Source organism: Quercus robur, chromosome 4 (genome assembly GCF_932294415.1).
Source record: "Quercus robur chromosome 4, dhQueRobu3.1, whole genome shotgun sequence".
In the NCBI taxonomy this organism is placed as follows: Eukaryota; Viridiplantae; Streptophyta; class Magnoliopsida; order Fagales; family Fagaceae; genus Quercus; species Quercus robur.
This window is the reverse complement of record NC_065537.1, coordinates 59,288,526-59,310,437: the sequence shown is the minus strand read 5'-3', so window position 1 is coordinate 59,310,437 and position 21,912 is coordinate 59,288,526. Positions and strand designations below refer to the sequence as shown.

Sequence of the window (21,912 nt, the reverse complement as noted above, 5' to 3'; positions counted from 1 at the left end):
AGTTGAAGGGTCAATACAGCTGGATCACTACAGGACAAAAAGTACAGTTTGGCCAGTCTGGTAACCGACGACTAGAACTCGCGACTCAGTCCAGTTGCCAAGTTAAGTCACCAAGACACCCTATTTTGCTAAAAACTATCTTCTCACATTCCATCTCACACCCTACTATATATACCCTTATACCCACGAAATGTAGAATAAAGAAGAGAGCTTCCAGAGAGAATTTTGAGAGATAAACCCTAGAGAAAAACAAGATTGATTTATCCACAATCTTATATATTTGATTCTCTAAATTCCTATACTCTCACCCTCTCCATTATCATATCCAAGAGAGGTAAACCTTACCACACCCAATCTGAGTTGTGAGAAGGCATTGGAGCTTGGGAAGCAATTCAAGGAAGACCAATTTAGATTGGTTGATGCAATGGGCTGATTGTGGGATCCGGTAAGCTAGAGAAGACAAGGTTAGGCATAACCCTATTGGAGCAAGAAGCTTGAAGGGCTTAGGTGCATCAAGTTGATTAGGCTTGGAGGGTCTATTGCTATTCATGTATCCTAACTGATTTTCTAGTAGATCATTTTACTGCTTGGAGGGCAGCAAAGAGATTTTTCACCAAGTTGTTCGGTTTCCTCTTCGATAACACGTGCCATTGTTATCTTGTGTTTGCTTCTCTCTATCCCTTACTATTTGCTATTAATTACTGCTATGTTGTGATTAAAATATGGCTTAGAGTAGTTGGCATATTTGAGTATTGCTTATATTTCATATTCTGCACATACATTGTTGAATATAAGCTTGCTTTGGAAATTTTGAATTTGGGGTCTAAACATTCACTAGTGTTTTTTACACACTAAGTGAGCTTTCAAAGGTATTCAGCCTAAGAGCTAGTGCACCTAGGGAAGCATGTATGCAGAACATTTCACCCAATACATAACACTAATCACAAGGGAATAACCTTGGTAACTGTTTCAGAAGGAAGAAACATGGGTCCATATATCGATTATCAAATAACGTTTTAATGCGTTAGAAGGAAGAAACATGGGTCCATTTATCGGATTATCAGATAACGTGCCTAAACAGTAGAACTAGGGGTGTGCATGGGTCGGGTTGGGTCGGGTTATGGTGATTTTTTGACCCAACCCACCATGGTGGGTCAAAAAAAATTCAACCCAACCCAACCCATCACATGGGTTCAACCCGACCCATGTGGGTCGGGTTGAACCCATGGGTTGGACAATTTTTTTTGGGATAATTACACATAACCCACCTGTGGTTTGGGCGAAAATCACTTTGTCTACCCGTGGTTTGAAAAGTATCACTTAACCCACCTGAGGTGTGTTTCCGTCACTCTCCGTAACCCACCTCGGTCTCTGCCGTTACAAAAACACCTTTTAACCCCAAAACAGAACATAACGCGAATCAAAACCCCCAAAACTCAAACACTTTTCGAGAGAGACACCCAAGGTGCAATCAGGCTTGTTCTTCGCGGTTTGGAGCGTGTGGAGAGGGAGAAAGCACTTGTTTTGCATCATCGAACCTGGGCAAGGTATGTGTGATGTTTTTTCATCTGCATTTGGGTTCTTGATGTCATTTTTTTATGGTGACCCACCCACGTAGTTAGGTTTTGCTGTTCATCTGCACAGTAAAATTTTTTTTGTATGTTAAATTAGCATTTTGCTATTTATGTGTAGAATCGCTTAGGATATGCATTTTGCTATTGTTGTTTCTATAATGCATATACCTGAAGGAATCAAGTTTATTTGTCAATGATTGCACTTGTTTGTGAAGTGTGGGTAGTGTGGTCCCTATGAATTTGTTGGGAATCTGGTTTTGCATGTGCTTTATGTGGTCCTTTGTCCGTGTGTTGTTGTCAATTTGTTGGCTTGTTGTCTCTTTTGGCTTCTTCTCACTTTCTGCATGTCAGTGTGTGTAAACAAAATACTTATTTTAATTGCAGATGGATGATGTCACATTTGACCTTGAAATTCATGTTGGGGGATGTTTTGTGGAGGAGCCAACCATACAATATGTGGGTGGGTCTGTACGTTTACTGACAGAGATTGACCCTGACAAGTTGAGTTACTTTGAAATTCGGGATTTATGCCATCTAGTTGGTGCTCCTAAGGAACACAGTAGATATAAGTATTTAATTTCTGATGGTGATCTACAGCATGATTTAAGAGACATAGAAATAGATACAGATGTCGTAAACATGACTAACCTTCATAAGGCATGGTATGCTGAAAAAATCATAATCTATACTGACATAGATGTGGAGCCATTGGCAGTTGAGTATCCTGATGCAGGGGGAGTGGCAGATGGTGGCGTAGGTGGTGATGCAGGGGGAGTGGCAGGGGGAGTGGCAGGTGGTGTAGGTGGTGATGCAGGGAGAGTGGCAGATGGTGTAGGTGGTCATGCAGGTGGTGATGTAAGTGGTGATGCAGCAAGGGTTGAAATAGAATTGGATAGTGATGATGATGAAGATGATGAGAATGATGATGAGAGTGATGATGAAGAAGATGTTGAGGATGTTGACATTGATGCAAGAGATGAAGAACAGAATGTTGAAGGAGATGATGATGATGATGATGATGATGATTGGCTAAATGAAGGCCTAGAGGGGGATGGCTTTGGTGATGATGTATTTGCTGCTCAAAACTCAGCTCCACAAGGTTCTGCTCCCAATACAAACCCAGAATCAAGCAATGCACCCCACACAACCCCAGAATCAACCAATGCACCCCACACAGACCCTGAGTGGGCTGAGCCAGCCCTTGAGGATGACCTGGTAAGCATGGATGGGTCTGATGATGAGCAGGTACCTGAGCAAGTAGAGTTTAATGCTAAGAGTGACATGAGAAATGTTGTACTGAAGAAGGAGATGAAGTTCCCTAATGCAAAGGTGTTCAGAGCTGCTTTGAGGGAGTATGCAATCAAAAAACCTATTGACATCAAATTCAAGCTTAATGAGAAGACCAAAATATCAGTTCACTGCAAGAATGGGTGTGGGTGGAGATGTTATGCATCTCAAATAAGTGGAGAGCTAACATTTCAAATTAAGACCTTGACTGATGACTGTACTTGTCCCAAGTCTTTCAAAAACAGCCAAGCAACATCAGCTTATGTTGCTAAGAGGTTCATTGAGGATTTTAGCAAAAATCCAAATTGGGAGGTGAGTGGTGTACACAACCATGTGATGCAAAATTTATCTGTTGACCTAAGTGTAAACCAAGTGTATAAGTCAAAGAGAAAGGCAAAGGATTTGATAAATGGAGATGAGCAACTGCAATATGGTGTCCTTAGGAACTATGCACAAATGATAACCACTGTAGACAAGGGGAGTAGGGTTATATTGCAGACAGAAATGGCTGAGGAGACTTCCCAGCCAAAATTTAAGAGGATGTATGTTAGGTTCAATGCTCAGAAGGTAGGATTTTTAGGTGGATGCAGGCCATTTATAGGTTTAGATGGTTGTCACATAAAGCACAGATTTGGTGGGCAAATCTTATCTACCACTGCCAAGGATGCAAATGACAACATTTTTCCAGTAGCCATAACTGTTGTGGAACAAGAAACCAGGGAGTCTTGGATATGGTTTTTGAAAATTTTTGCTGATGATATAGGGAGGCCAGAGGAGCTTCAGTTGGTCTTCATTTCTGATAGGCAAAAGGTATGCAAGTTTTGTTTTGTTCAATTACACTTGAATAGTTGACTTTGTTTGCTGAACTAACTTGTTTTGTTTGTTTGTTTGCTTGCTTATTTACAGAGGCTTATACCTGCAATAGAGACACTATTCCCTACCGTGGAGCATAGATACTGTGTGAAACACATCTACAACAATTTCAAAGTTGATCACAAGGGATTGGAGCTGAAGGATGCATTGTGGAGGTGTGCTGCTGCCACAACAGTAAGGGAGTTTGAGAGATGCATGCAGTACATAAGGGATTTGGATGAAAAGTCATATGAGTATCTTGCAAACATTGCACCTACACAGTGGACAAGGTCACACTTCACTCCTAGGGCCTTAACAGATTGTTTGGTAAATAATTTGAGTGAGTCTTTTAATGCAATGATATTGAAGTCTAGGGACAAGCCTATCTTGGCAATGTTGGAGTGGATTAGGGTTAGACTTATGACTAGGCTTTACACAAAAAGGGAAGGATACAGAAGTATGCTGGAAAGTTGTGTCCAAGCATACAAGATAGGTTGGAGAAATTGAAGGTTGAAAGTAAGGCATTTAGTGCTACCCCAGCTAGTAGTTTCCTTTATGAGGTAGGCAGTCAGTATGAGAGGCATGTAGTTGATTTGGTGAAGAAGACATGTAGCTATAGGTCTTGGGATTTAAATGGCATTCCCTACAAACATGCCATAACAGCCATTTATACAAACATTGAGACACCAGAAGACTATACCCACCCATGCTACTTCAAAGAAACTTACATGGAGATATACAAGGAGGTACTTCCTCCCATGCCTGGCTAGTCAAAATGGGCTGAGACTGGACAGCCTGCTCCCCTGGCACCTCATATATACAAACCACCAGGCAAACCACCCAAGCAAAGAAAGAGGGCTTCTGATGAGCCTAGGAACCCTTACAAAGCAAGTAGACAGAACAGACCTGTAAGATGTGGGAAATGCAAAAAGGAAGGGCATAACTCAAGAGGGTGCAAGGCTGGCATCACTGGGGAGACACCATGGCAGAGGAGACAGAGACTTCAAAGAGAAAAAGCTGTAAGTAATTAGGATTTAAATGGCAAAAAAAAAAAAAAAAACTTGTTTTTAAACTTACAATAGATACTGTATTGAAACTGGGTTTTGTTGCAGGCAAGGGAAGGGGTGCTTGCACCTAGATCTGCACCTCAGCCTGCACCTCAGCCTGCACCTCAGCCACCATCCCAGCAGCCTACCCAGACCTACAACATGATGTCTGCCACTCAGCCTTCATCCTCACAGCAAGGAAATCAACCTAGGCCATCTCACAAGAGAGCAAGATGGTTCTCTTCCTCACAACCAGAGTTTCACACACCTAGGGAGACCTGGAATACCTTACCAAGTTCTTCACAGGTAACTTAGTCCTGGATGGTTGTGTAGCTTGGGATATTTTTTAACAAGTGGATTTATTTTTTATTTTGTAGACTTCACATGCAAGTGGGAGCACTGGTGGTGTGAGGACTAGAGGACAGCTTGCTGCACAAAGGCCACCAAAAATGAATCCAGTGGGTGGAAAGAGGAAAGAGTAAAGGAAAGAAATGAATGAAGCTAGTGGGTACGCATGTCAGCATTGGGAGTAAAGCTAGTGGGAACATGTGGGCCTTTTTGGTTTTTTTTTTTTTTGTGAAGACCACTGTTGGCCTTTTGTAATTATCAATTAGTGTAAAAAACAGTCACTGCTGGCCTTGGAATGTGCTTTTTTGTAATTACTAATTAGTGTAAAAAACAATCACTGCTGGCCTTGGAATGTGCTTTTTTGTAATTAAGGTACAATACACTCCAGGTTGTTATATGGAAGTTGTGCTATTACAGTTTGTATGGAACAATATTTGTCCAAACTAGATTATATGGAAGTTTATTTATTGCTGCTACAAATTGTGTCCAAGTATATTATTTTTATTGTGGAATGGTATGCACAACCAAATTATATGAAAGTTTATTTATTGCTACTACAAATTGTGTCCAAGTATATTTTTCTAATAGAGTGTATGAGAAGTTTTTATTGTGGAATGGTTGTTATGGTATGCACAGCCAAATTATATGGAAGTTTATTTATTGCTACTACAAATTATGTCCAAGTATATTTTTCTAATACAGTGTATGAAAGTTTTTATTGTGGAATGGTTGTTATGGTATGCACAGCCAAATTGATAATTGACCATTACTTCTTCCATTGAATGGTTGTTAGGATATGCACAAAATACTCAAGAATTGACCAATTCTTCATTCATTGACACATCAAAACATTACATCAGTAGGCTAGTGCTATTACAATGCAAATTCATTAACACTATTGCCATAACTATCTCTACTAACCAATTAACTAATTCAGGGGCAACAATCTAGGTCTCTTCACTCCAGAGAACTCAATTGAGCCAAAACACAACAACATAACAATAACAAAAAAGATCCATGACAAAATGCATGCAGACTTCCACATTCTTTGCTTCTCTTCAGCAAGAATGGCTTTTTCCTTAGCTTTTGCACAGACAGCTCGAGCCTTTCTCTCCCTCTCCTTGGCTTTGGCTTCCTCTTCAAGAGCCTTTTCTGCCATTTGCCTAGCTTCTTCTGCCATTTCCAGAGCTGTCCTTTCCCTCTCATTTGCAAGTTGGAGAGCAGTCTGAAGCCTAGACATCTTCTCTAGAGCCAAAGGTGCAACTTCATTCCCACGAGGACAGGTTGGGTTATCAATCCAAACAAAGAAAGGACACTTAGGACCAACCTTATAACGGCTACAACCCAAGAACCTCCTCCCAAAATTGTGCAAACTCAAACTTGTTCTCAAAACACAAGTCTGCACATTGCACATATGTCCACATGAACCCGAGAAATTACCACTTGATGAAGACATCTCAACATAACACGATTCCTGGATTTAGACTTTCACACAGTAAGTTCACACTTGAACAAAATCTGAGACCCTAAATCAGGAACAGACCCAAATGCAGATGAAAAAACATCACACATACCTTGCCCAGGTTCGATGATGCAAACAAGTGCTTTCTCCCTCTCCACACGCTCCAAACCGCGAAGAACAAGCCTGATTGCACCTTGGGTGTCTCTCTCGAAAAGTGTTTGAGTTTTGGGGGTTTTGATTCGCGTTATGTTCTGTTTTGGGGTTAAAAGGTGTTTTTGTAACGGCAGAGACCGAGGTGGGTTACGGAGAGTGACGGAAACACACCTCAGGTGGGTTAAGTGATACTTTTCAAACCACGGGTAGGCAAAGTGATTTTCGCCCAAACCACAGGTGGGTTATATGTAATTATCCCTTTTTTTTATTTCTATTATTAAATTGAGCCAAAAAAAATATATCACATTTACCACCTAAATTACATTTACCACCTAAATTGATAAACAAAATATACATTAATATATAAACTAATATTCCAACTCAATTATCCAACTGAGATAATAAACAAAATATAAATGAACTAGTATCTTAATTCACTTATAAACAAAATATATGAGTTCTTTACTCAGTTACAAACAAAATATATCTAACTAAGTTGATAAACTAAATATATATGAACTATTGAACTAGTGTCCTAAGTTCTTGACTCAGTTATAAACAAAATATATGTAACTGAGTCAGCAAACAAAATATACAGAACTAGCATCCTAAGTTCCTGAGCCAGTTATAAACAAAATATATCAAGAGTTTATAAACAAAATATACAGAACTTTTTCTACGAATGGATTTCAAAAGAATTCTATACTAGTCCCACTAAGAACTAAAATATCCAAGCTATCCAGATTCCAGCATTCCAATTTCCAACTAATCTTCCTCTTCCACTGTTATGGTGCTTTGAGATGCAAACTCTGAGACAAATAAAAAAAAAAACAATAAATTATAAAATGGAATTTCAAAACCCAAAAGGCTTATATGACAATTTAAAAATTAGTCATAAAAAAAAATACTTAGTTGAAAAATTACCTGATTCAAGACTCTCATAGGATTCAACTTCTTCCATTGCTTCTTGAAGATCAATTATATCAGTAGCTCTTAACCAATTCTGAGCACAAATCAACATTTCAACTGTGTTAGGCAGCAAAGAGCTTCGAAATGGATCCAACACACGACCCCCAGTACTAAATGCGGACTCAGAGGCAACTGTAGAGAGAGGAATGGCTAACACATCACGAGCTACTTTTGAGAGAAGCCGATATTTTGAGGAATTCACCTTCCACCAATTTAAAATACAAAAATTTGGAGAATCCTCTTCCACACAATCAGCCAAATATCTTTCCACCTCTGATTTGCTTTCCAAACTATCCATTGCCAAATGCTTCTTATAAATAGATTTCACCAATGTGTGGGGATCTTGTATAGGTCTAGTCTCAACATTGTTTGAAGAAGAGCCATCTTGACCTTGCCCATTTGAATACCCATCACAGTTACAATAGTGCTCATACATACGAACAACAGTCTTTTTCACCTTTTTTGTCATATCATCTGCCACTGCTCCTGAATTCCATTTGGCAAACCAAAAATTTACAAACCTCAACTTGTACCTTGGGTCTAGTACAACAGCAACAAACATCATCAAATTAAGCCTCTCAATGTCCCCCCAATACTTATCAAATTTTTCATGCATATCCCTTGCCATCATACTCAAAAGAGGATCTTCACTTTCACACAAGTTTGTCAATTCAATTTTCATCACACAAAGTTCATGAAAAAATACATTAGATGTGACATATAGAGAACCAGAAAATCGTAATGTAACTTCATAAAACAACTTCAAAAATTTCACAAACACCTTCACATTATCCCAATCCTCAAAATCAGGTGATCCTAATATTTTTTTCCCACTTCCATCATCCAAGAAGTAACGAATATATTGTGCATCATTAACACGTAATCTTTCAAATGCCCTTTGAAATTTTTCTACATTCTCTAGCATCATGTAGGTCGAGTTCCATCTAGTTGGAACATCAAGACATACACAACCCTTACTAGCAATCTTCACTTTTTCCACACATGCTTTAAACTTATCATACCTAGATGGAGAGGACCTCACATACCTTACTGCATTACGGACTTTAACAATTGACTCATGAAGGCTTTTCAAACCTTCTATCACAATAAGATTCACAATGTGTGCACAACATCTCATGTGCATAAACTCACCATCCAAGATAGAAGCACCCCACTCTTTAGTTATCCTATCCAAGTAGGTTACTAGGCTGCATTGTCAACTGTGAGGGTGAAAATTTTATCAATGCCCCAACTAAGCAACAATGACTCCACTACCTTTCCAATGGTTTCACCTTTGTGATTAGGGACTTGACGAAAATTTAAAATTCTTTTGTGATATTGCCAATCATCATCAATGAAATGGGTAGTAAGGCACATGTAATTAATATTTTGGATGGAAGTCCAAGTGTCAGTGGTGAGGGAAATCCTTTGAGTAGATTTTTCTAAAAATATTTTCAATCTATCCCTCTCTATTGAATAAAGTCTTATGCAATCTCTCGCAACAGTGGTGCGAGTTGGGACAATGAACCTAGGCTGCAACACATTACTATAGTACCTAAACCCTTCATGCTCAACAAATTTAAATGGCAATTCATCCACAATAATCATCCTAGCGAGTGCTTCCCTACACATGCTCTCATTGTAGCTTACAGCAATAAGACTATTACTATTAGTACCCTCCGCATCATCACTCTTTTTAGGTTTAAAAGCTAAAGTCATTTGAGTTTTATCCTGCATATTCTTTTTACCATAAGGATATTTTTTACACCGAGATTCCAAATGAGTTCTTAAGTTGGTAATGCCATAAGTTTTTGACCCAGCAGCATAAGTTTTACCACAATATTTACATTCAGCTCTCTCACCTTCTAATAAGATGAAGTGACCCCATACATATGACGTTTGGTTAGGTTTTTTTATACCTTCTGCTTCTATGGGAGGGAGATTTGAGGCAACAGTACTAGTGTCTGTTGTCGCCATTTGAGGAGCCTCATTTGCAGGAGTGGATGCCACTGGAACCTCATTTGTGCCGCATTGAGTTTCAGATGCCATCTATAAATATAAATATATTTTAAAAAAAAAAAAACCAAAAGATTAGAATAATGTAACTACTTAAAGATAAGACAAATAATATTGATGACTAAACAGCAAAAGTCAAAACAATAGGAAGAGGGCCAAACAAAGACAAACCTAAAAAGCAAGATAAAGAGAAAGGGACACAGCAACTCCACAAGAGAAAATATTTTACGGTAAGAAATACACCTGTATGTTGAGACAAAGCAAAAACATTTAAAAATCAGCCAAATGAAAATTAAGAAATCAACGAAGTAAAAGCTAAACATTGATCCACCACAGCAAGAGAGATAAACAGATAGAGTGAGTGAGAGAGAAAACATTGAGAAACTTTACTTAAGACTGGAAGAGATAACTACCACCGAAAAGATAGAACTACCGCCGAGGCAGTGATGATAGATGATGGACGGTAGTGACTCAGCAGAGGGAGGGTGTGTTGAAGTTCAAATGGGAGTGAAATGTGACTAACTGACTATGTGAGAAACTAAGAAGGGAGGGGAAGAGAGAGGTGGCATATTATTCCTTGGGTTTGTCATTTGTGTGTCTGGAAACTAATAGAATGTTATGTACGATAGGAGGAAACCAAGTGCTGGACAGCTGGTTTTTGAATTTTTTATTATTAATTATATAATATATTTAAATATATATTAAAACAACTAATAGCTATAAGATTTTCTATTATATAATATATATATGATAGTATTAGTAGGAATCGAAGAATCAGGAAGTGCTTTAAAGGCTGATTTTTTGTTAAGGAATTGAAATGGAACTAAACAGTAAACACTCTCCAGTCATAGTTTTCAAAAGTTCTCTAAAGGCTGATTTTTTTGTTAAGGAATTGAAATAGAACTAAATAGTAATCCGAAGTACAAGTTGAAACGTTTGGGAAGCATATCACTTTTTTCTATGCTACTTTATCATGTCAATTTGCAGCTGTCATCAGAAGTCAGAAAATTCAGAACTGATGTGAATTGCAGAGTATGGTGTTACACGTTAAGCAGTACAGCTAGTTTTTTTTAAAAAAAATTATTAAATATATATTAAATATAGGCGGGTCGGATCGGGTTTGACGGGTTTATAATTTTATAATCCAAACTCAACCCGATCCACAATAAAAAAAAAATTATAACCCAACCCAACCCATCAAACCTTAAAACCCGACCCAATCCGGTATATCGGGTTGGGTCAGATCGGGTTTAACGGATCGGTGGGTTTTTTACACACTCCTAAGTAGAACATTGACATATCTCCACTATGATTCTAAAAACGTAATTGAACTCGTGGCAAAGCAGGGCCCACCCCTATCATTACATACTCATTACTGCATTAGGATAAAATAAAAACAACCCCATTGTTTGAGTGGTTTAGAAAAATTATTGAGAGAGATTTATACACAGAGAAAGAAATACTGTAATAGAGACAATTTTGGGATCCTCCATTGTTGCATGCGTATTAGGAGAAGAATGTTGTTGGGTTTATGCATGTTGAACCATTGTTCTCAACTAATCCTCCACCTCCAATCATCATTATCAGTCACACAATCACCATCCCCCCACTAACTTGCTTGGAAGATGAGACAATGCGAAAAAGTAGTAAAAAATATGTTTTCTATAATATTTTTTTTTCTTTTCTTACAAAAATAAATAAAAATAAAAATATTTCTCGGAGCATTTTCAAAATCACACAAAATATTTTCTTTTAAAAAAAATATTTTAACAGGTTTTCCATCCAACCAAACACAGTTTTATGTTCACAAAAACAAAGAAGTCAATCCTTGCAATTGCAAAATATTGACGCGTTGCCCCTTATCTTATCTCTTTTAAGACATGAATCGTTCCTTTCATAGAACGTAAGTCACGTTTTGTGAAAGGAGCATTTCCCCTTCGATCAAATGACAATGACAGAGGTCCCTTAATTCATGACCAAAATTGGAAGTCTTCGTTTCACATTGTTGCAGTTGTAGTCAGTAGGACCAAGTCTTTGTTTCTTCATATGCATTTGAAAATGTGATCTACCATTTTTCTATTATTGCTCAGGCTAGAATGAAATGTGTGAAATCAGTTGGCAAGAAAATTCCTTCAACCAGATAGAGGTTTTTTGTTTTATTTTGTTTTGTTTTTTTTTTTTTTTTTTAACAAATAAGATAGAATTTCAACTTATAATGCACGTTCCATGATGCTTGTTCTCTATGATTAGGTCAAGAAGGTGGGATTCAAAACATAGGTCTCTTTTTTTATGACAAAAGGTTTTATCAGTTAAACTAAATAGAGCCCACCCCTCTATGTGGTGGTTGAAAAGACAATTTGCGTGTTCTTTTAGTTATATAACATTTGTTATAATATTCATGTAACTTGTTTAAATAATACATGTAGAAGAATTTTAATATTTTTTTAATATTCATATAACTTGTTTAATATTCATGTAAAGGAAAAATTTAATCTAGAGTCATGAAGGATTCTCTCGAATACACAAAAGAAGAATTTAACTACAAAATCTATCATATGAAAAGAAAAAAAAAAGTTGAAAATTTTGTTGATATGAAAATTTCAATTTTCGTTTTTAAGATTATGACCAACTTATATGTTATATAAACTTAATTCATAAGTAAAAATATTCCTAAGAATATATATCTTAAATATACTACAATATAAGAACCTTATTTTAACTTAACAAAAAAACTAAAAACAATTAAAAATGGGTAAACAAAACCTAAAAATCCATAGAATTTTAGTAAAAATATGTTTTCTATAACATTTTTAGGAACTCAATCAATCGAATGAAAATATTTTTCTGAACATTTTCAAAAACACACAAAATATTTTCTTTAAAAAAAATATTTTTACATGCTTTCCATCCAACCAAACATAGTTTTATGTTCACAAAGAAGTCAATCCTTGCAATTGTAAAATATTGACGCGTGGCCCCTTATCTTATCTCTTTCAAGAGATGAAGCCTCCTTTCATAGAAAGTAAAAAGTCACATTTTGTGAAAGGAGCGTTTCCCCTTTGTTCTAACAAAAATGACAAAAGGTCCCTTAATTGAGGAAACAAACTAACATGTTAGCATTTAATGAAACAAATTGACACAGAGGTGGGAGCAAATTTCATTAATTTGTGAGGGAGACTAGATGATACATAACTACATGTATAAAAGTTTTACATATGCTTTTGAAAATGTGATCTACCATTTTACTATTGTTCAGCCATTTTGCTATTTTAGTTCAACCGAACAAGAAATGTGTGAAATCGGTTGCGTGTACTTTTAGTCATATAACATTTTTTTAATATTCATGTGACTTATTTAAATAATACACAAAGAAGAATTTTAATATTTTTTTAATATTCATGTGACTTGTTTAATAATCATGTGAAGGAAAAATTTCACCTAGAGCCATGAAGGATTCTCTTGAATACTCAAAAGAAGAATTTTACTAAAAAATCTATCATATGAAAGGAAAAAAAAAATAGTTGAAAAATTAAATGATACAAAAATTTCAATTTTCATTTTTAATCTTATGACCAACTTATATGTTATATAAACTTAATGGGTAAACTATGTATTTTGTCCCTATCATTTACACCATATTTGAATTTGGTCCTTCTTTTCAATTATGTCAATTTGGTCCCTAAACTTTCAATGTAATGTCAATTTAGTCCCTTCTATTATCTTTTGGATAGAAATTATTGACATGACAAACAGCCAAAATAAAAAACTAGTTTATTGCCACATTGATGTCGTGAAAGTTTGAAAAAAGCACACTCGAAACTCTCTTTGACAGATAGAAAATAAACTATTAGTTCCTGGGTAGTAAACCTTAAATTTATGAGGGGTTCCTTGAATTCACAAGGTGATAAATCAGGAATTAATCCACCACAGAAAAATAGACAAAGTCTCTATTTTATAAATCTAAAAACTGAATTTCCTTAGAGGCTACAATTTGTTTATATAGTAAAAGAGACCCTAGGACGGGTAGGGCAACTCCCAAAATAGTGATTTTTGTCAAAAATATAAAAATTGTGATAATTGCGGAAATTGAAAATACTGTGTAAAATGTTAAGGACCAAATTGATATAATTGAAAGGTTAGAAACTAAATTAAAATATAGTGTAAAAAATAAGGACCAAAAACATATTTTACCCAAACATAATTTATAAGTAAAAATATTCCTAAGAATATATATCCTAAATATACTACTATATAAGAATCTTATTTTAACTTGAATAAATACTAAAAACAATTAAATATGAGTAAATAAAACCTAAAAATCCATAAAATTTTTATAAATATCAAATATTAATAAATAATAAACATTTTGTATATATTTCTCAAACATTGATTATTCAATAAATAGGGAACTACCATAGTCACATTCCATTGTTTAACTAAAATTTTGGTGAGACTAATATGAATGCTCTTATAAACTGATGTATCATTTTATAAAACACAAATAAAAAATAATTAAGAAATCTATTTATGCGTCCGGTTAAAGGTGCTCTTAGGGCATTTGTTAATAGACAATTTTAGAAAAGTTTTAATAAAACTTTTACGAGAAATATAATTTTTTTTTTTTTGAAAAAGTTAGTTTCTTTTTTATTTTCTCATAAAAAGTTTCTAAAAATATTTTCTAAACTGATGTCCTTAAAGTGTTCGTTAACTTTTCCATTTATTTATTATGTTGCTGATGTAAAATTAATCACATTAATTTATTGTCTCGTTAGCTTATAAACATTATGTAGCAATTTAAAAATATATATATATATCAATAGTTACAACAATAAGGAAGGGCAATGACAATGGTCCTTAATGAATGACTAAAGAAAGTTAATAGCAAGTTTTTTTTTTTTTTTAAGATAAAAGATAGGAAAAAAAAAAGGTATCTTTGGCCTTTTTTTAGAGTAACTAGTGTTGGCTGCACGTGCAAGGCACGTGCTGCCCCAGTAATGAGAAAATTAATATAAATTTTGTGTGTGAAATCATAAATTTTGGCTCACCTAATTTGATTATATTAAAAAAGAAATTTAAGAATACAACAAAATATCACAATATTTTCACAATATCTTCATTTTTAGGATCTGAATAGATTTTTTTTTTTTTTTATTTGAGAGAAATGCTACATTCATAACATTTTTAGAACAAATTCTAAATGACAAGTTATTATTAGTTTTAAACTAATAACATTGTTATTGTTATTCTCAAAACATTTTTTTTCAATTGTGGTTGGTCATTGAAAATTTTAGGCATTGTAGCTACAATGCCAGTTGATTAAACCAAAAGCACTGTAGCTCCAGTGCTATCCATCAATAATAGCTTACCTATGATTTGTTATGAAATTAATGTTAAAACATTGTGCATTTAGCATTTTTTTTTTGATCTATAAGAAACTGAGATTTCAACAATTGTGAAAATATTGTGATAACAATAAGTATTGTAACATTTTTTTTAAATATTTATTTTCAGTTATGGTTGGCTATAGCCTCATATTTTATTATTTTATTTCGACTTGTAAGAAATTGACACGTCAATAATTATGAAAATATTGTGAAATTTGTTATGTCAGTATAACAATATAAATGTCAGCTTACATAAATATTTAAAAGAAAAAAAAAACACAAACCGATTACTGAAAAAAAAAATGACTAACTAAACCAAAGCACTGTTGTAGCTACAGTGCTGCACAGTGCAAAAACACTGGATGTACAGTGACAAGATACTGTGTGCGCATTCACACTTTTATTATAAACATTTATTTTTAGTTGTGGTTGGTCACAGTCTTATATTTTATTATTTTATTTCGATTTGTAAGAAATTGACACGTCAATAATTACAAAAATATTGTAAAATTTGTTGTGTCAGTATAACAGTATATATACCAGCTTACATAAATATTTTAAAAAAAAAAAAACAGATACAAACACAAACAAATTACTAAAAAAAAAAAAAAAAAAAATTAGGCTCTGTAGCTACAGTGCAAAAATACTATACTAACAAGTGTCATAACATTTTCACAAAATATTTATTTTCAATTGTGATTAGTCACAGTTTCATATTTTATTATTTTATTTTTACTTATAAAAAATTGACACCTCAATAATTGTGAAAATATTGTGAAATTTGCTATGTCAGTATAACAATATATATAAAAAAATACAAACGGAAGACTAAAAAATGCAACTACTGTAGCTACAGTGCCGCTTGGCACTGTAGCTACTGTGCATAACTTAAACAAAAGGGTTAAAAAAAAAAAAAAAAAAGAAGAAAGAAGAATGACTCACGAAACCAAAGGACTGTTGCAACTACAATGCTGCACAGTGAAATACGTTAGGTGTACAGTACCAAAGTACTGTAGCAGTATAGCCGCTTTAAAGAGCACAAATCGATGACTGGGAAAAAATAAAAAAAGCGATAAACAGTACTGTAGGGGCAATTTTTGGGGCCCAAGCCCAGCAAGTAAGTGGTTCTGGCCTAAAAGTCCCTAGACAATGAATTTGTAGAGAGCGGGTTACAGAACTAGGGTTAGACGAAGTGAATGTCAGCTAGATGTATGCCATGCAACATATTGAACGTGAGAATATTCCTTTTACGTTCACAGGTATCGGTCCGAAGAGACGTATAAGAGCACATCTTGCTCTTATTACAAACTACAGAATTCTTTCACCTCTCTTTCCCTCTTTTCCTCAATTTCTCGATCCCCTCTTCATGGGGATTTTCTTCTCTTATATAGCCTCCTTAAATTGATAAGGACCTTACACTTGTTAACCATCTGAACCTTCACTTGAGTGCCTGTCCCATCGGACATCTTCCTTATCTTTCTGTGAGTTGCACTGACCAATGCAATACTGTTCGCCTGTCTTCTCCACATTAATACGGCTGAAAAAATAGTTTTCTTGCATTTAATGCGGCAGTTGTGGCTTCTCCCTGACGTCTTACATTTTCCTCTTTCCTGCTGTGTGAGGCTCGTCCTACTACTCACGTTCATCTGAGATGGTTCTTCACTGTGGAGGGGACGCACATTGGGCCCATATTTGTGTGTCCGAGGAGACGTTCCTCCTCAGGCGTCTTTTAAAACAAGTTGGGCTCCACAGGATTGGGCCAAAAGTCCTTCGGGCCTCTATTCCCCTTTGAGTCATGGTTGGGCTTCGTGTGGGGCCCCAGGCCCATTGTTGACTTTGGGAATTTCACCTCTACAAGTACATACAAATCAAAAGTACTGTAACTTTTACATATTCACCCAACAAGTGTCACAACATTTTCACAAAATATTTATTTTCAGTTGTAGTTGGTCACAGTTTCATATTTTATTATTTTATTTTGACTTATAAGAAATTAACACCTCAATAATTGTGAAAATGTTGTGAAATTTGTTGTGTCAGTATAACAATATATATGCGGGTTCTTATAAATATTTAAAAGAAAAAAAGTACAAACGGAAGAATGAAGAAAAAAAAAAAACTTTGTAGCTACTGTAGCTACAGTGTCACTTGAACAAATCAAAAGTACAGTGACTTTTACACATTCACCTAATAAGTGTCACAACATTTTCACAGAACATTTATTTTCAGTTGTGATTGGTCACAGTTTCATATTTTATTATTTTACTTTGACTTATAAGAAATTGACACCTCAATAATTGTAAAAATATTGTTAAATTTATTGTATGGTAAAACAATATATATAAAAAGGGAAAAAAAAGTACAAAATGGAAGAAAAAAACTGTAACTGCTGTAGCTATAGTACCGCTGGAACTATAGCTACTGTTTGAAAAATAAAAAAATAAAAAAATAAAGTGCCTCACCAAAGCACTGTTACCGCTACAATACTTACACAGTATAAGAGCATCTCCAGCAGTCTCTCCAAATTTTTGCCTAATTTTTACCTGTTTGGAGAATGAACAGTGACATTTAGCTTTTAGCTACCCACTTTTTCAAATACACTTTCCAACAGACTCTCTATCACATTCTCTATCTCATTTAAATATTATATCTTCATTCATTCTTTATTCTTTTTTTATTATCATTTATTCTTTCTATATTCATTACCAACAATTATATTTTTAAATGAAAAATGTATTTTTACAACATTTTTCGCAATACTTACACAAGAATCACATTAAAATCTTATGTGAAAAGTTATTACTAGTTCTAATTTGAACCCACCACTGAAATTATATTTTTACTCACCAATATTAGTTAATTACTTAAAATTTATTGTGAAAATATTGTGAAAATATTACAATAAAATTTCTAAATAGTTATTTCTTATTCTTTTCCTTCCTTTCATCCACACGTTCCCTTTTATTTATTTTTTTTTTCTCTTGGTTTTTCCTCCACCACACACGTATCCACTATCTCCACCTACCCTTCTTTTTCTTTTTCTTTTTCTAGTTCATTCTGGATCACTTGTGTGTGTGGTAGCCTCCAGAAGACTTCTCCCTCTCTGTTTCATTTTCTTTCTTTCTCTTTCTCTTGCACAAACACACAAATTTCTCTCCCTCTATCTCACACAAATAAATTCTCTCTCATACACACATAGATCACCGGCAGAGAAGTGGAGATTGGCGTTCTACACAGATCGGCGTTCTACATTTTTTTTTTTTTTTTGGTTTGATTAGTTTTATTTTATTGCTCAGATTTCATTAGGCTTATGAGAAATATTGTTTTTGTGTTTCAAATCTTTGGATTGGATTTTGTGTTTTTGTTTTAATTGTGGTATGTTACCGTTGAGATAGAGAAGCACCAGAGAGTGAAGAACGAAAGAGAAAAGGAATGAGAGAGAAAGAATTATTTTTTTATTCAACCGGGTATTATTTTAAGGGGAAATATTCTTTAGATGATGAACAGTGATTGCTACAGTGCTCTCCATACCTGGAGAGCTACTGTAGCAACTCTAAAAAAAAATTTGGAGTTGCCGAGTCTGTTGGAGTGCTTGTTTTGCGTGAATAGTGTCTGTTACTCTCCAAAATTTGGCTTTGCCGAGTCTGCTGGAGATGCTCTAAACACACTAAGAGCATCTCCAACAGGCTAGCCTTCTCTAAATTTTGGAGAGTAAAAGCCACTGTTCACGCAAAATCACTCCTCCAACAGACTCGGCATCTCCATTTTTTTTTTTAGATTTGCTACAGTAGCTCTCCAGGCCTGGAGAGCACTGTAGCAATCACTGTAGCATATCTAAAGAATATTCACACTTAAAATAATACCCGGTTGAATAAAAAATAATTCTTTTTCTCTCATCCCTTTTCTCTTTCTTTCTTTAATCTTCACTCTCTTGTGCTTCTCTATCTCAACGGCTACAATCTAAAACATACCACAATCAAAACAAAAACCCAAACGAAAGATTTGAAACACAAAAGCAATCTTTCTCATAAGCCTAATGAAATCTGAACATTAAAATAAAACTAATCAAACCAGAACCAAAAAAAAAAAAGAAAACCATGTAGAACGCCGATCTAACCAATATGGTGATTAAGCTGCATGTTCTTAGAAGTGGGGAGGACTCTAATCTTTGTTCTCTGCCGGTGATCTATGCGTGTTTGAAAGAGAGTTTGTTTGTGTGAGATTGAGGGAGAGAAATTTGTGTGTGTGTGTAAGAGAAAGAGAACAAAACAGAGAGGGAAAAGGGAGAAATGTTCTGGAGATAACTAGAAAGACAAAAGGTCAAACAAAGAGTGAAGATAGATATTGGGGGTAGGTGGACGTGTGTGGAGGAGAAAAAACAAGAAAAAAGAAAAGAAAAAAAAATGTATGGATGATAAAAAAAAAGTATGAAAGAAAGGAAAATAATATAAGGAATAAAAGAAATCAAAATTGAGTAACATTACTACGGTATTTTCACAATAAATTTTAAGTGTCAGATTATTATTAGTTGATATTGGTGAGTAAAAAAATAATTTAAATAGTGGGTTCAAATTAGAACTAGTAACAACTTTTCACATAAGATTTTGATGTGATTCTTGTGAAAGTATTGTGAAAAATGTTTTGAATATAATACTTTTCATTGAAAAATATAATTGTTGGTAATGAATATAGAAAAAATAAATGATGATAAAAAAAGAATAAAGAATGAATGAAGATATAATATTTAAATGAGATAGAGAATGTGATAGAAAGTCTGTTGGAAAGTGTATTTGAAAAAGTGGGTAGCTAAAAGCTAAATGTCACTATTCATTCTCTAAACAGACAAAAATTAGGCAAAAATTTGGAGAGACTGCTGGAAATGCTCTAAGTGCATGGTACCAAAACATTGTAGCGGCTTCTTATATATAAGAAATAAAACAATACAAATATGGCAACATTGGTCCCTATCTTGCGCTGTTGCCCGACGTGACCACACATTATTATTGAGGCTGATTAGGAGAAACAAGGAGACTAGCGTTTGGTATTGGGACAGTCCGTACAGACCACGCCTACTATATATAAGAGTGCAAGCGGAAGAGATCAGGGCACATAATCAACAAAAAGAGACAGACTACAAATGAGTGTGATGGTATTTTAGAGGAGGTATCTCCAGAAATACAAGCATTTCTTTCCAGTGAAGTTTGCAGGTTCTTACCTTCCCATTTCAGTACTTACTATATATTCTTTTGGAAAAGATTTATTTGGAGAGAAACCACGTTTCTTATATATTTTTGTTGAATGTGAATTTAAGAAATTTAATCGTTAGATTGCATATTTTTATTATATTTTCTAAGCTTGTAAAATTTCAATAAGAATGAAATCAAATATCAATAGTTATATTATCAATTAAATATTTAAATTTCAAAAATAAGTTATTGATCAAATAGTAAATATCATTCGATTTGAACAAAATTTGGCATGCGTGATAAAAAAAAAAAAAAGTAAATGCAATCAAATGGTTAGGTTTTTAAAAGTTATATCTAATAAAAACATTTATAAAGAGTTTGAAGGGTTTTTATCCAAACTACTTAAGAGAAAAATCTTGTCCTATTCTTTTTTGTAAAATTTGTTGTGTTGGGAATTGGGATAGAGGCAAGGGAATAGGATGTAGGGATGTTTAAATTAACCTTATATTTATATATATATATATATATATATATATATATATATATATATCCTTAAATAAATAGGGAAGAGATTTGGAGCCAAACCCTTTATTTTTAATCTCAAAAATTGGGGAAGAGTAGAGGTTTCACTTATATTAAAAAATATATATTAAATTGTTGATTTTACACTTATAATTGAACATAAAAGAGTTATATATACTTCTCTTATCATTTTCTTTCTTTCCCATTTTATTTTATTTTATTTTATTTTTGAAAAACAAGCACGCACACACACACTGAGAAAAATGAATGAGATTCTAACACAAAGACATAACATAAAAAAGAGGCATACATGTCCCATTTTAATTTTTAAAACATCTAAATATAGGAGATAGATATTTATTCTCCTACCCTCTAGTAATTAATTTCTAAAACATCCAAATAAGGGAAAAATGACCATTCATCTCCCCTCTTCTCTCATCTTCTCTACTTTCTAGTTGCTCTAGAGTTCAAACTTTCAAACATACTATTAATTAATAAAAAGAATATTTTAAATGAGTAATTACTTGATATTTTGGAAACAATATTCCTCAACAATAACAAGTTTGATAAGAGATATTCTAATATGATCTACGTACAACTTATGAAAGAGAAGAAGAGATTGGTAGGTAGTGGAGAAAAATGAGATGAAATTCAAATCAAAGAAATGGGGCAACACATATTCCATATTATTATGAATATAGAATAATAGTTTTATTGAAGAAAGAGAAGTGCTACTATGTTACAACATCACTAATGAACATATAAATATTATCTCGACTGAAAAAAAAAAAAAAAAAAAAAAAAGCCATGCACCATGGCCGTATATGAAAACATGTGGATACTTTTTCTTTTCTTTTCATTTTCTATATAGATATAATAGAAATTTAATTTATTGTAACTGCTCCTTGTTAATTGCATTTTATTATTGGGTAGGACACCAATTAGTTTTTTGTATAGGCGAGATTTGAATTTCAAATCTCTTATTCGACGACAAAAACTTTACTAGTTAAGCTTATTGGAATTAGGTGCTTTTTCTTTAAATGTTCATAAACAATTTATATTCATGATAAGAAACAACCAAATTTATATTAATATCTTTAGCAAACAAACAAA

General features: G+C 34.1%; 3 protein-coding genes and 1 long non-coding RNA gene across 5 annotated transcripts; 1 reads left to right on the top strand and 3 right to left on the bottom strand.

Moving 5' to 3' along the window:
- Positions 1–2,795: 2,795 nt before the first annotated feature.
- Positions 2,796–5,241, top strand: LOC126722275 (uncharacterized). Its single transcript, XM_050425434.1, has 6 exons — positions 2,796–3,671; positions 3,768–4,040; positions 4,157–4,459; positions 4,508–4,732; positions 4,826–5,065; positions 5,137–5,241. The coding sequence occupies exons 1-6, from the start codon at positions 2,796–2,798 to the stop codon at positions 5,239–5,241; spliced, it is 2,022 nt and encodes a 673-aa protein (XP_050281391.1).
- Positions 5,242–6,035: 794 nt separating this feature from the next.
- LOC126722274 (uncharacterized) lies at positions 6,036–6,984 on the bottom strand. The gene is made up of 2 exons (XM_050425433.1): positions 6,682–6,984; positions 6,036–6,581 (listed from the first exon to the last, which is right to left on the bottom strand). Exon 2 carries the CDS (start codon positions 6,561–6,563, stop codon positions 6,036–6,038), a length of 528 nt encoding a protein of 175 aa, XP_050281390.1. The 5' UTR covers positions 6,564–6,581; positions 6,682–6,984.
- Positions 6,985–7,142: 158 nt separating this feature from the next.
- On the bottom strand, positions 7,143–10,348 carry LOC126723159 (zinc finger BED domain-containing protein RICESLEEPER 2-like). Of its 2 annotated transcripts, XM_050426452.1 has the most exons (4): positions 10,098–10,348; positions 9,879–9,950; positions 7,647–9,740; positions 7,143–7,531 (listed from the first exon to the last, which is right to left on the bottom strand). In XM_050426452.1, the coding sequence occupies exons 3-4, from the start codon at positions 8,833–8,835 to the stop codon at positions 7,488–7,490; spliced, it is 1,233 nt and encodes a 410-aa protein (XP_050282409.1). In that variant the 5' UTR covers positions 8,836–9,740; positions 9,879–9,950; positions 10,098–10,348; the 3' UTR covers positions 7,143–7,487. The 2 variants fall into 2 exon arrangements, with proteins under 2 accessions (XP_050282409.1, XP_050282410.1); XM_050426453.1 differs by lacking the exon at positions 10,098–10,348 and having other exon boundaries at positions 9,879–9,973.
- A 7,994-nt stretch (positions 10,349–18,342) lies between these two features.
- LOC126723160 (uncharacterized) lies at positions 18,343–19,489 on the bottom strand. The gene is made up of 2 exons (XR_007654178.1): positions 19,209–19,489; positions 18,343–19,051 (listed from the first exon to the last, which is right to left on the bottom strand). It is a non-coding gene; the product is annotated as an uncharacterized LOC126723160 (long non-coding RNA).
- Positions 19,490–21,912: the final 2,423 nt, after the last annotated feature.